A 13,818-nucleotide genomic window follows, 5' to 3' on the forward strand; every position below is an offset into this window, starting at 1 on the left:
AAGGAAATTATGAAGCATCCCTATTATTTTATGAAACTACAGAAATCCATAGGGGATCTTGTATGCATGTAGGTCCTCTTGACCCAATTATTTATAAAAATTAATTGCAGACCTTTCTTGAGCTTTATCCATGTGCTTCAGGACCATTTTTATTTGGGTGAAGGACAAGACCCAAGTTAGCATCAGACATTTACATTTTAACTTCAACAGTCACTTCTGGTACTAGTATACTTCGTCACTGTCCCTGCCCCAGTTGCCTAGGAGAAAAGCTCTGCCTAGACTGACACCCTCCTTACAAACCTTCTCAGAGGCTCCTGGCAGCGCCTGGGATGCTGCCACACCCAGACTTCACGGTGTAACGGAGCTGGTTCCCGGGGACTCTGTGGGCGTCAGCCATTCTAGTCATTAGCAAGATTTCCACAGGGAACTTATCCCCTTAAAACTTTTAATGTCTACTGTTGTATACTTCGTTTCTTTTTAACAGAAAACAGCACAGGCAAGATGTTTTCTTCCACCATATCCCAGGTTTCAATGTGGCACTGGAGCATCCACCACGGTGATATTCTAGAAGTGGGACTGTTTAGGTCCATATGGAGTGACCCACATAAGTGAGGGGGCCTGGGCCATAGCAGTGGCCACAGAACTGGATTTTTGGGAAAAAGTTCCTGATGTTGGCCTGTTTTTTGCTAGCTTCTTTAAATGTGGCATAATGCATCTGCCCTGTCTGACTATATGACAGGGTCATGGAGGGCTCTCTGCAAAGTTGACTGGTGACCCCAAAATGAAGCAGCCTTCTCTTAAGTGTTTTCCTGCCCTCCTAAATGGCCTCTACTACACTGTCCCTATCCCTGTCCTTGCACCGGTCACTTCTCTCACAATGACCCACTGTTTCTTCCTTGTTGGCTGTAGGTCTTATTGCATGGATTTAATGTTTAGAGAGTATTTCTCAAACTTTATAGAGTGCATAAAAAATATGGAACCCTCTTCAGAGATTCTGATTTAAAAGACTTGGAATGGAACTCGGGAACCTGAATTCTTTGGGGGAAGGCAGTTTACAAACCACAATGGGGAAGACAGCTTCGAGGGTATGAGGGAAGAGCAAAGTCCTCCTTGGGTTCAGGTGCCTTGAGGAAGTCTGATCAGAAAGATGATGCCTCTGTATCTCACAATTTCTCCCAAGATCCCCTATCACTTGTTTTTAAAGGCATTCCAGAGAAAAGCCCCAGTGACTATCTGGGAGTTGATGTGAAGAGAAGGAGACTAAGATCTCCATAGTGCCTGCACATTGGGTTCATTCCCTCATATTAGTTTTTGATAACTGTCTGATGAATCCACATGTGAATCGGTAACAGAGGCGGAGGGAACATGTGGGCTGTCAGTGAAAATACCCACTCCCCAGCCCATGTTCTTGGGTGACTAGGAATCACTGTGCCATAGCTCGTGAGCCCTCAACGTGACTGGGGGTCTCTCACTGACCCTGAGAGCCGCAAGGCTGCTCCCTCTCCAGCCGCACAGAGCTTTGATGTAGCTGATTTTGACAAGGCTTGTGTCTGCTGTGGTCACTGAGCTGCGCACCATCACCTGCCTTTCCCCCTCCCCGGGGCCCCATTTATGGTACAACTGGCCCACATTTTGACCCGCCACGGCTGGATCCTGTTTCGCATGTCAAAATCAGCCACCTCCCCACACCCACTTCTAACATCATGGCACTGCCGGCTTCCCTCCTGCCTCTGGACCCATCTCCCTGCTTTCTAGCTCTTCCAAAAAGAGGCAGACTCTAAGTCCCAGCTAGCCACACTGTAGGCGCTCCTGTCCTTGGGCCAAGTAAGTTGATCAACCATAGAATATTCACGCACTGTTCCAGAGCACAGCTGACTGTGTTCCTTTGTTGCCCAGAGCTTAGGCAGGCTCCCTCCCTCACTGACCCCCCTAACTTTGACTCCAAGGCCACAGGGGAAGCCTGAGGGCTCTGCAAGGGTGGCCCCAGACTGCAGAACTTAACTTCGCCAATGACCTAGGGGCGCCGACTGAGCTGCTTTGCAACTGCTAAAACCAAAAGACTGTGCAGGCTTTATTTCCCTTGTGATTCGGCCACAGGCTAGGAACCCAGTTCCAACATGGAGAGGCCAAGTGAGGCCAGAAGACTCACAGATTTGGTCACTTTTCCTCTGAAGATTCATTTACAGCTTTGTATATTTCAGGGAAATGTTGCCAAGAGAACAGGTCAGGCTGTCAGCTTTGACACAGGGCTGAAGCCAGAATCATGACGGTAAACAGAAAGAACAATTTAACTCAATTATCCCTTCTTCGGCAAAGTATGGATACCCAGCTTCATAAAATCCTATGGGGCTAAGACTGTAAATAAACAAATCACCATACTCTTGGGAATTAAAAAAATAAATAAAATGAGGTGCTGGCACTCATAGTTTGATAAATCTTCTTTCCCCTTTGTGACCTTTTTCCTATCGAACAAGTAAAACAAGATGGGATTGTTTCTAGTTTTTAGTGGAAGGCACTCTAAGAAAAAACTATACTATTTTGTTACCATGTTCTGTCATGAGCAGCAACAAAGAAGCCCTGCTTGTATAACTGTTTGTCTCAGACCTATAATGAAACAACACGGGGAGGGACAGTATATTCTTCAGAAGGAGCAAGTAGAGCCAATAACGATTTCCCCTCCTGACTAAGGTCAATTCCACTGAGTGTCTGAACACTTAGAATGGGAGAAAAACTATGCCTCTGTTTCTCAAAACGAACTTTTCCTCAGAGGATTTTGAGTTTAAAAGAAAACTAACCCATACAAGTTTCACTAAAACCCAACTGATTTAGTGAAAGACAAATCCGGCTAATGCTAGGGAAGTACATTTTTTTCCTACTCTATTTTAATTTATCACAAAAATAAATAATACTAAAAATATTAAAGAAAGAAAAAATCATCCATCACTTAATCCTACACACCAAGTGTTACAATTTTTGTTACCTTCAAGTTCAGGTATATATCTAGAACCACGGTACAGACACAAATGGGTATTCTAATTTTTTCTTGCACTGAACATTATCATAACTAGTTCCTATGTTGTTACATAATTTACATAATTATAATTTTAGTGACCACCTAATATTTCATCAACTTGAGCTACCATAATGAGTTAATTATTGGGTATTTATGTTATTTTAATTTTAGCTCTTTAATTTCGCTTGTAGATGTAACTAGAACACAGGAATTACTTTTAAAAAGGCTTGTCTACAATCTCATTTTTCTTTTGGTGTGGAATAATTTACATATTCAATGGGAACTGTTAATTTACTAGGGGGAAAAACTGTTGATATGGTTTTATGTAATCAAAAAGTTTTCCTCTTGGGCAACTTTCTGAAGTTATAGGTGCAGTTCAATTTCCCACCATTAGATGGAGCTCTATTGCACCAGGTTGATCCCACATGACCAAACCAACACCACAAAAATTCTCTGGGTTTATCAGCCTCCTTACTTTCTTCCTCTTTCATTGCTTTGTCAACACTTCACTATTACCAGCTCACTCTCTTCTTCCCCTTACTAAGTCAGTTTCCTCTCCTGAGACACTCCTTTCTATAAAAATCCGTTTTGTTATGGAATGACTGGCTTTCCGCGGAATGCATGGAGTGCAGAGGTTATTTTCAAGGTCAACACTGCCTGATGTGATTCTGTCTTAAAGCTCCACCGGCCCCGGGGAGGGATGGCAGGTGGATGTTAGAAGGTAGGTCCTACCTGTCCCGTCCTCTGCAGGTTTGCAAAGTGAACATCAGGTATGAAGAGGACCGGCTGTGAGTGCAGGTCAGGCATCGTTTTGAAGTAGGTGATGTCACTCTTCTTCTGTAAAGGTATCGCCGCCAACTTCCCATCAGAGGCTGGATGTGAGAGGGTTATGCATGACTAAGAACTCTCAGCTGTGAGCCCTAGTCTGAGTTCCCTGTTTTCTCCTCTGAAGCTTTCCAAAAGCCACAGATGTGAACACACTTTACAATCGCCCCCTCTCCCACTGCCAAACCAAGAGAAAGAGCGTGAACTTCGGGTGAGCACTCTTGAGGTGAAGCCCCTCGTGCACTCCCGTCCCTCTCTGCACCCTAGAGTCCTTGTCTGGAGGAGGAAGATGTTGGTCTCCATGATATTACAGTCCCTCCCAGCGCAAGGAATCTGTGATCATGTGATTCCATTTGCTTTTCACCGAGACAATTCACCCAGTCTTCGAGGCTAGGGAAAAGCATGCCACCCCCTCACATATCCATAGTTTCACCCACCATCCACTTCTTTCCACCTGTTCCCCTAGTGGGCGTGGCCTGGCCAGAGCCCACCCCTCCTTAGCAACACTCACAGTTGTTGCAGGGGGTTTGGGAGGCCTGGCCTTTCCCCTTCTTCCTGTTCTGCTTCCTCTCTTCGTCTCGGATTTTCCTTTCTGCTCCCTAACAGGGAAAAACAAACAATGCCAGCTATGTTACCAGAGCACGCAAAAACAGTGTCCACATACAAGTCTCTAGGATAAGAAACAAACCAGGGGTAAAGAGAGAGCAGGCAGCCCCATTTCTGTGCCTCTAGGGAGGTCAGGCCTCGGTTCTGAAGGCTGAGACAGATCCTTAGTCTGTACTACATTTCGACCTCCGAGTGATCCCACTTCTTCCAGATTTCCCCTTTTGAAATCCTGCCTATTTATACAACTTCAATTTTGAATCCACACAGAAAGACCAGGCCCAGGTTCCTATCCCAGTGAGGCCGGTTAAGTAACTTTAGTGATTATAATAAAATGTCATTAAGATAAAGCACTGGCCTGTTAACATCATTCCTAGGCACCGAGAGAGCATTAAAGTTGAATTTGAATTCCCTATGAAACTTTTCCTTTATTCGATGTCATGGAACTTTCAAAAATCATTACAGTAGTGGAAATGAGGGGGGGCCTAAGGAAACTACAAAAGATGTATGATCGCTTTGCACATACAAGTATGATTTTGGTTTTCGTTTTAATGTGTTCATAAGTGCTTGGAGATGGTACTTGTTCAACCAAATAGAAAAAAGTTTGGTCTATTCACTTCCTTTTTGCTCCTCTGTTCCTGGTAATCTGACTTTTTCATTGGCTTCTCTTGCCAAATCACACTCTACTTAACCAATTGACCATCACCTTGTATCTCTTTCCTTCTTGGCCTTCAAGGATTCCCTGATTATTATTATTATTATTATTGTCACTCTTCTATGTCCGCTTTGCCAACTCATTTTCCTCTTCCCAACCCCCAAATACATATGTTCCAATGGTTTTCTTTTCCTTTCTCTCCCTCCATTCTTGCTGCAAAGAGTTCACCTGCACCCTTATTTCCATGATGTTCTAGACAGGTGACATCCAGACAGACACCTCAGACTAGACTCCTGCCCTAGATTTCAGATACACATTTACAGTTCCTGCCCTTTGTGACAGTATACGTAAGGAGTGGTGAAGCACACACTAGCTGGAAACCTCTAATTAAAAATTGCCCCTAACTCATCACACAAAAAAGATAGATTTTAAAAATATAAAAATTTAATCCTGTTATGCAAAAAAAAAACATCCATTAATAGGCAAAGGACAAAATCGTGAAAATATTTGCAACAAAGTATCATAAGGTACTAAATCCTTAATATAAATATTGATTCAAATTTAAAAGACAACTAATGCACCAATTTAAAAAATGGACAAGAGTCATGAAATAGGCACTTTACAGAAAAAGACTTACAAAGCTTTGAATCAAAACACTGAAATACATGTTTTGTTTATTAAATTGGCTTTAAAAAAAAAAAGCAGATTCCCAATTCTGGCCAAAGTAAATGCACAACACAAGAGATTTGGAGATTTGTGGGCGACGAAGCCATCAGAAGGAGATAGCATTAGAGCTAATTCTTGAAAAATGAGTAATCATAGCTAATATTTACATAGCACTTACTCTGTGCCAGGTGAGTTCTAAGAGCTTTACATAGATAAGATCTGAACAGATTTAATAGTTTAACCAGATATTTTAAATATGTTTTTATGTCAAAAAACTTCTTACTACCAAAAGGGAGTAATTATTTTATAGTGCTTCACTTATTTTTTTTTTTTTTTTAAAGATTTTATTTATTTATTTGAGACAGAGAGAATGAGAGAGAGAGAGAGAGCACATGAGAGGGGGGAGGGTCAGAGGGAGAAGCAGGCTCCCTGCCGAGCAGGGAGCCCGATGCGGGACTCGATCCAGGGACTCCAGGATCATGACCTGAGCCGAAGGCAGTCGCTTAACCAACTGAGCCACCCAGGTGCCCTATAGTGCTTCACTTATAAGTTTTGAACTGCCATGGATAATTATAAACCATGGAAATTCAGAGCAAGAGGGAGATAAAATATAGAAGTATATCCTTTGGAAGTTTCTTCATGATATATTAAGGTTTTGTATCTAGATAACATATAATATTTTGAGAAAAAAAAGTGTTAAATGTACAGACATTGCCTTGTTGAAATTGATGTGAGATATAAGCAAAAGTCTCCTATTATTCATTTTTTGTTGGGTCCATAAAACATCTTTCTATGTACCTGGAGTTCTGTACAACATATTGTTTAATATAAATAAAAACGTAAAACTTTTTCTATCTATCTATATAAATTACAACTCACTGAAGATATACGCCAAGGTTTGTCAAGCAGTTTTATTTCTAAAACTGTCAAGCAGTTTTTATTTCAGGTTAAACTATTAATTTATTTCTAAATTGGTGCCTTATTTTGTATTATTACTTTGAGGAAAAAGCCTGCAATTAATTTGTTTCAAGACTTATATATGTTCAGTGTCAATTTTTGGGCAATAAAGTCTGCTTATTATTTTACAGGCATTCTTTGATATGCCAAACCAAACAGATTAACATAAAAGCTAGAGTGGCTCCCCACAGAGCCTAGTCTTGGTGCCATGTCTATATAAGAAATTTCCTGCCCGGAATGCTCAGATATCAGCATGACAAAACAAGTCTGGATAGTATCCAAACATTTCTAGGAGAACCACAGTTCCTATTTCTAAAAGAAAGCTTTGACTTCATAATGACCCAGGGAAGCTTAGATATATTTAATTAAGATGGAGAAAGCTTCCTTGAACATGACCTTCCATGAATTCCTTTACTTCCTTTGATTATTTGTGACCTAAGGCTTCTAAAAGATCTTCTTTCCACTCTTATCAAAGTGCAAAAAAGTCTAGCTCTTCCAGAACAGTATAATTTGCTACAAAGACCAAATTTATCATTTGAAAATAATTTCCCCTACCTAAATGTTCACTTTGGAGTGTTAGATTTAAAAAAGTATGCCTGAAGATTTCCTGATTATATTGTGATCACTCTTGCCACCTCTTGAGAGGTGATGGCTATCTTTATTTGACACTTCAATAATTTCTCTTAAATTTATTTTAAGAGTGTGTCCATAACCAGTTGAAAGTTGGCCAAGGTACCGAGATGGTTTGCAGGGGTATCTTTAGCTTTTCATAATCTTCAATAGTCATCACCTCCAAATAGCCATCACTTTCCAAACAAGAATTAATAAAGAGAAAAAAACTATTACTAAATAAAGAACATGGCTTTATTTCTCAAGTTTTGCTCAATATGTACTTACTATTTATACTACTATAATTCTTGTTTTTCAGGAAAGATAATGGAAGTAATTAAATATAGATATAAAGACACAGAGGTATTAACACAGGTAGATATATTAACAGAGGTATTAACACAGGTAGATATATAGACAGATCCCAAATTTTTTTTAATGCAAAAACATGTATTTCCATAGTAGTATCATAATATCAAAAAAAATTAGAGAAAGTCTTTATTTGATTCTCACAGGTGTGTTAAGTATAAATAAAGCTGGAGAACTATAAATAGTGCAGAACTCCATCTGTTTAAGATTCTTGATTGTGATTGGGAAACTTAACGATTTTAAAATGGAATAGCTCTTAGTTCTTTTGCTTTAGAGGAGAATTCAAAATAATCATTTGCATTTATACATCCATTTGAAAAGTGGAAAAATTAAACTTTTTCTCTTTTTAATCTCCCAGGAGTAAGTTTTGCCTGGGTTTTGAAATAAGAGCTGCAAATATGGCAAATTACAGCACAACATTTTGTATCTAGCTTATTAGAAAAATGACTAGCAGTTAAGGTTAATACACCCTGCTTGAGATTTCTTCCTTACCCTTAGCATCAGGATAAGTAAACTAAAAACCACCCCCTGGAAACACCGTATAGCACTAGTTTCTTAGAGTCCTAGGGCATAGGTGAACAACAATGGAACACTCTCTCTATTCATCCTGCATTTTCCTTCTGTTTTGAGTTTTAGTATTTGTCATATCAACACTGTTGAAAAAAATAATTATATGAGCATCCCTTAAGGCCTCTCTTTCCCACATTCAATTCCAGCTGCAATGTAAAGGTAAATGGACTGCCCAGTCTCTATCTCATCCTTCCCTCTGTTTCTCCTTGCCCCTAATCCCACTCCTCACTTCCAAGAAGGAGATTCCTGGAGGGGGATTCTACAATCTCCCTTAAAGTATGTGGAATACAGTGAGGGAATTCAAATTATTTAAATGCTGTCCCATTTGTACTTTAGAAATTCCATGTTGTACATCATCTGAAAATGCTTTTTTAATGTTTAATATGCTGATTTAAAGATATTAACTGATTTTTGTATGTTTTCTTTTGTTTTTAAAGGCTACCTTGGCTCTTTGTTGAGGTTTTGAATTATCAGTTGTCATTTTGGCTTTTTATGTGTACAGTTGTTTATCAATTCAAGGAGTATGGGTTTGGAATCAAACCCTATACTATATTTGCATCCAGCTCCCCTACTTTTTTGCTGTGCGATTCTGGCAACTGACCCACTGTTTTCTCATTTACACAACAGCTGTGTCTATTGACTTAACTGGCCCCCATACTGGGGAGGCTACCTAATTGTCCCTGAGAGTGCTGTTGAAAGTCTGATGATAAAAGTTTCTTTACAAGTGGTTTTTTTATTCTATTCTGTTCTGTTCTGTTCTATTCTATTCTATTCTATTCTATTCTATTCTATTCTATTCTATTCTATTCTACTTAGATGCCCAAAGAATATTTTTAAAGTTTCATAAGTTAACAACCAGGTATTGGTTATCCTGGGTTAATTTTCCCAAGTAAGTAGTAGGCTGTTTAAATCTACATATACTTATTTATATATACAGTTTATACTTTCAGTTTTCCTGATTTATCATTTCTCTTAAGGCATTCCCTGGTGTATTTATTCATTCTTGTTTTACGTCTAATGTAGTCTTTACTTCTGAAATATTTTAATCTTTTATTTCTGAATTCTTTCTTGAATTCTATCATAATACTTTTCAAAACAACTCATGAATTTTTCTATGTGAAAAATTATATTTATATTGATCTTCATGACTTCTATGATTTTCTTAACTTCATTTAGCTCATTTTGGAATAATAGGTTATAGGTATCATCTGTTTCATGGGCAGGTACCCATTGTCCCCAAGGAATTCAGGCTGTTCTTAATCTCTTTTTTCATGAGACACTGTATGGGATTCAACTGTTTTTCTTTTCTGATGGTTATTTTTAAGTGAAATGAGTGGACCAAGATAGTTCTGCCGACTTCACGGTTCTCATGCTCTCTTTTCTGATGTGTTCACAAAGTGATAAAAAAAATAGTCTGTATTTCCTGAGATCTGTCTACTCTGTATCCTTTCTCCTCGTCCTTTTTATTTGGAACTTCTCTTTCCTTTGCCCCTTTTTTTGGAGGAGTGGAGGGAGTCCAATTCAACTTGGATTCTACTCCCAACAGCTTTTTCTTGGAGCACAGTTTTGCCCTAGAAGGGAACTTTAATTTATAACTTTCCAGAGTTTTCAGAGCCCCAAACACTTCAATGTTCCATCCCTTTGCATCTACCAGCAATAGCAAACTGGAATCTAGAGAATCTGTACCCTCCCACCCTGGTTTCACATGCTGTCCTCAGATGGCACACTTCATTCTCTAGTGAGTACCCTGGGGCAATTTTTTAGGTTTCCTGTTCTTCGGTTATCAAGTAGCCCCATTGCTTTCCCTCATGATGCTGATATCATACAGGTCTCAAAACTACTGGCTGTTTACTCCCACTCATATTTGGGATTTGTAAGGATCTCATGTCATATAACCAGAGGATTTTAAGCTTTGCTATTCTAATTGCTCTATCATCTTATGGTGGGATTCAGGGAGATTAAAAAACTGTATCCCCTCCTGAGTGCATGTTTACTAATGAACTTATTTTATAGGTGCCATTTCTATTCCAAAAAAGCTCTGGATGTGACCCCATTTAACCCATAAAATAATAAAGGTTATACTGATATGCTCTGGGACAGGCTGATACCCAGTAAAAACTTACCTACGTGAGTAGCACAGTGCAATGTCAATCAGCCATTAAATTAGTGGTAAAATGACTGACTAAAAAAAAAATACAGTTGACTGGTGACTCCCTAGATATCTAATAGGAATTGAAAATGAAAGGTTACAACTCCCAGTGTGCTTATAAGGTGATTAATTTGACACCACTAGACAAGAGAAGGTGATAAGGAGGAAATGTCATTAAAAGTAATATCTAATAACAAAGATACCTTTATGATCTTTACTCACTTTGTCGCAGAAGACCTTGATCTGGCAGTAAGCTCTATGAATGGGTTTATTGCTACGATTATTATAACTGTACGTATCAATCTGAATCATCAAAGGAAGTCCTTTCACCCCTTTCTGGGAGGAGAAATCTGTACTCAGGCAATTCACAGTGATGAAAATCTGAGGGTGGGAGAAAGAAAGGAAAAAGTTCACAAGTCACCATAAAAAAGATCTATTAAAAAATGCATAAGCCTTAGACTTGGAATCAAAATACTACACAATCTTCTAAGGACAACTTAAGAATATTTGGGTACTCTGAAATAAGAACATGCTGAGCACATAAAACATGATATAATACATAATTTATAATTTAAATATATAAAAATTGTTTTCACATTAAATCTTGAAATAGACAATCAATACTTTCCTTCAAGTGTATCAGCAAAGTCTTACTTATTTTTCAAACATGCATAAATCAGATGTGTAAAACCCTATCTCTCCAACATATTAAAGCTGTCACTTCTAATTATATCACTCTCTCATATCTCTGACCTGGGGTTAAAACAAAAACAAAAACAAAACTACGTAGCATCTCCCCTTGCACACTACTGCACTGAAACGGTGATTTGTTTATATATCTGTTTTTCCTACCTGACTCTTAACTTTGAGATTTGAGATCATTTCTTATGTTTTTGTATTAGTGGTACCTAATGTAGTGTGTGGCAGAGAGCAGGCATTCAATAAATATGTAAGGAATCGATTAGTGAGTTTATCCATAGAAAACCCCCTAGAGATTGGTAGTCAAAGGCCCTAAGTTTTATTTTTTACTTTTATTTTTTTTAAGTTTATTTAATATTTTTAGTAATCTCTACACCCAATGTGGGCTTGAACTGATGATCCCGCGATCAAGAATTGCATGCTCCTCCAACTGAGCCAGCCAGGTGCCCCCTAAAAGCCCTAAGCTTTAGTTCTAGCTCTAACATTAACAAGCTAAGAGACCTCAGACAAGTCACTTCTTGGCTTTGGTTTTCAACTTTTTCTTTAAATCATTTTAAAAATCCTTCCCTGAAGGGCAGAATGTAAATACTAATATACTTCCAGGTTACTGAAAAAGCAAAAGAAGAGCTAGTGAAGGTAAGACATAAAATAGGAGGGAGGAAATGTCGTAAACTCACTGGCATTCTCATCTTAAAACAAGGGGCATCAAGAGATACAACAGAAATAACATGAATACAAAAAAAAAAAAAAAATGGAAGCTCCAATAAATTACTAAAGATTATAGCATTGACCAACAGAAGAACTAGAAATAATAATTTGTCATAAAATGTTGGAAGGAATAAAAGGAGCATAAATGACTAAATTTATCCTTATTTTACATCGTGGGTGTATCATTTACAGTTGATTTACCATGGAATAAAGGAATGGGTGCAGCACCTATATTTACCTATATTTATGTGGTAAGTACATCAATATTAAGAAGTGGTCTCTGGGAAAAACCAAGCTTTTTTTTTTCATTTATACCACATTTATTATTTTTGTTTAACATAAAACTTTAAATCACTCATTGTTCTTAAACGGTACAGTTATGTATTCTAAAAATCATTTCATCGATGCACTATGTGACCCAAGTTTGGTCCCACTGAAATTTTCATTCACTTTCAAACCCTTGACCTTGTGTGTCACAGCAATATCAAAAAGAACAGCCCTGCAAAAGCAAAAGAGCTACGGGCATGAGCTACATTTTAAAGGCCATTCAAATCTTTGATTTTACTACCAGGACTGATCTAATTCATTTCAAGCTCTATTGCCTGTAGGCTTTTGATAATTTATACAAGCAGATATCTCATTTTTAGTGTTATATCTTCTATAAAGATCATTTTGAATTTTATTTTTGAACCTCTTACTTGATAATGAGAAACATCTCAGTAAAGCACCACATCAATAATAAGGCTAAGATGAAAGGTCTTAGTGACATGCTAGTTACGACAACCTTGTGCAATGTGCCAGACTCTCTTTGCCAGCCACCATCCGAAAACAAGTGTCTAGAGATGATCTAACAATGGATACATTCACTTCATTCATTCATTCTTTCTATTCATTTGCTTATTCATTCATCCTATAAACATCAACACAAGCCCACCGTGGGTCAAACACAACTATACACTGGGGACAGAGAAGAAAGCCAGACCCTTGCCTCATGCAGTGGGCAGTCCAAGAGGAAGACAGATGAGAATACAGTAATAACCACCACAGGGTGGTCGAGGCTCTCCAGAGAGAGCTGTGTACAGAGGCAGTGAGAACACAGAACACAGCATCAAACCTGGAAGATGTGTGAAACAAAACGCTCGCAGACACCGTGATGAGACGATGGACTCCATAAATGCTTGTGAATTATTTCGGAATGACAGAGAAAAAGAATGACTAAAAATGCAAATGTCAAGTGATTCAGAGGAGCTGAGTGGTAAAGACCACTAGGGGCATGCCATGCCTGTTTCTCCTCCTGAACTTTCAGGGTAAAAGTAGACAGAAAATGCTGTCTGCTGCTCCTGGAGATGCCCTAACTACAGAGAACATTCATGCACAACACCAATATTTTTAAATACCTACTATGTTCCTGAGATTGTGCTAGGTACTAGCTTGGATGCACTAGTTACGGTCCTATAATCACCGAAGTCAGAGGCTACGTGGGGAGAAAGAGGCAATATGATGGTGCTCTAAAGATTACAATAACTTCATCAAATGCTGATCTATCTCTAGGTCAAACAAACAAATAAAAGCAACTTTCCTGGGAACACTTGACTCCTTTTATTGTTATTATTATTACTGATAATGGGGTTATCTTGGCTAGAATGTATAAAACACAACTTTATGTCAGCAAATCAGTGATCACTCTGGGGAGCTATGCAGTTGTCCATATTTTTGACCATGTATTTCATAGAGAAATCTTCCTGTAGTGACTGTAATCCATGCAGACTGTTTTGTTCCCCTCCCTCATAACACCTGCGTAGCACTACAGAAGCCAGAAGAGAACAGTGCAGGCATATTTCCTAAGGTATTAGGATTCACAGTCAGGTCAGTGAGTTATCCATACCTCACACACAGTGGACCACACTCAGACAGGCAGGATGCAATATTCACTGTGGCCTTTGTCAGCTCCAATCACAACTAAGAGAGCTGGGTTGATGGAACGTATATATTTAC

The 13,818-nt window shown here is 38.7% G+C and overlaps 1 protein-coding gene across 3 annotated transcripts in view; it reads right to left on the minus strand.

Moving 5' to 3' along the window:
• The window catches only part of GRHL2 (grainyhead like transcription factor 2), a 156,656-nt gene that overhangs the window by 33,414 nt on the left and 109,424 nt on the right, over positions 1-13,818 (minus strand). For all 3 annotated transcript variants that reach the window (XM_078072165.1, XM_036080154.2, XM_036080153.2), the window contains 3 exons: positions 10,639-10,797; positions 4,350-4,437; positions 3,746-3,885 (listed from right to left, as the gene is read on the minus strand). In XM_078072165.1, coding sequence (XP_077928291.1) covers positions 3,746-3,885; positions 4,350-4,437; positions 10,639-10,797 — 387 coding nt within the window. The remainder of the gene's footprint in view (positions 1-3,745; positions 3,886-4,349; positions 4,438-10,638; positions 10,798-13,818) is intronic.

The sequence above is a fragment of the Halichoerus grypus genome, chromosome 5, assembly GCF_964656455.1.
Source record: "Halichoerus grypus chromosome 5, mHalGry1.hap1.1, whole genome shotgun sequence".
Lineage (NCBI taxonomy): Eukaryota > Metazoa > Chordata > Mammalia > Carnivora > Phocidae > Halichoerus > Halichoerus grypus.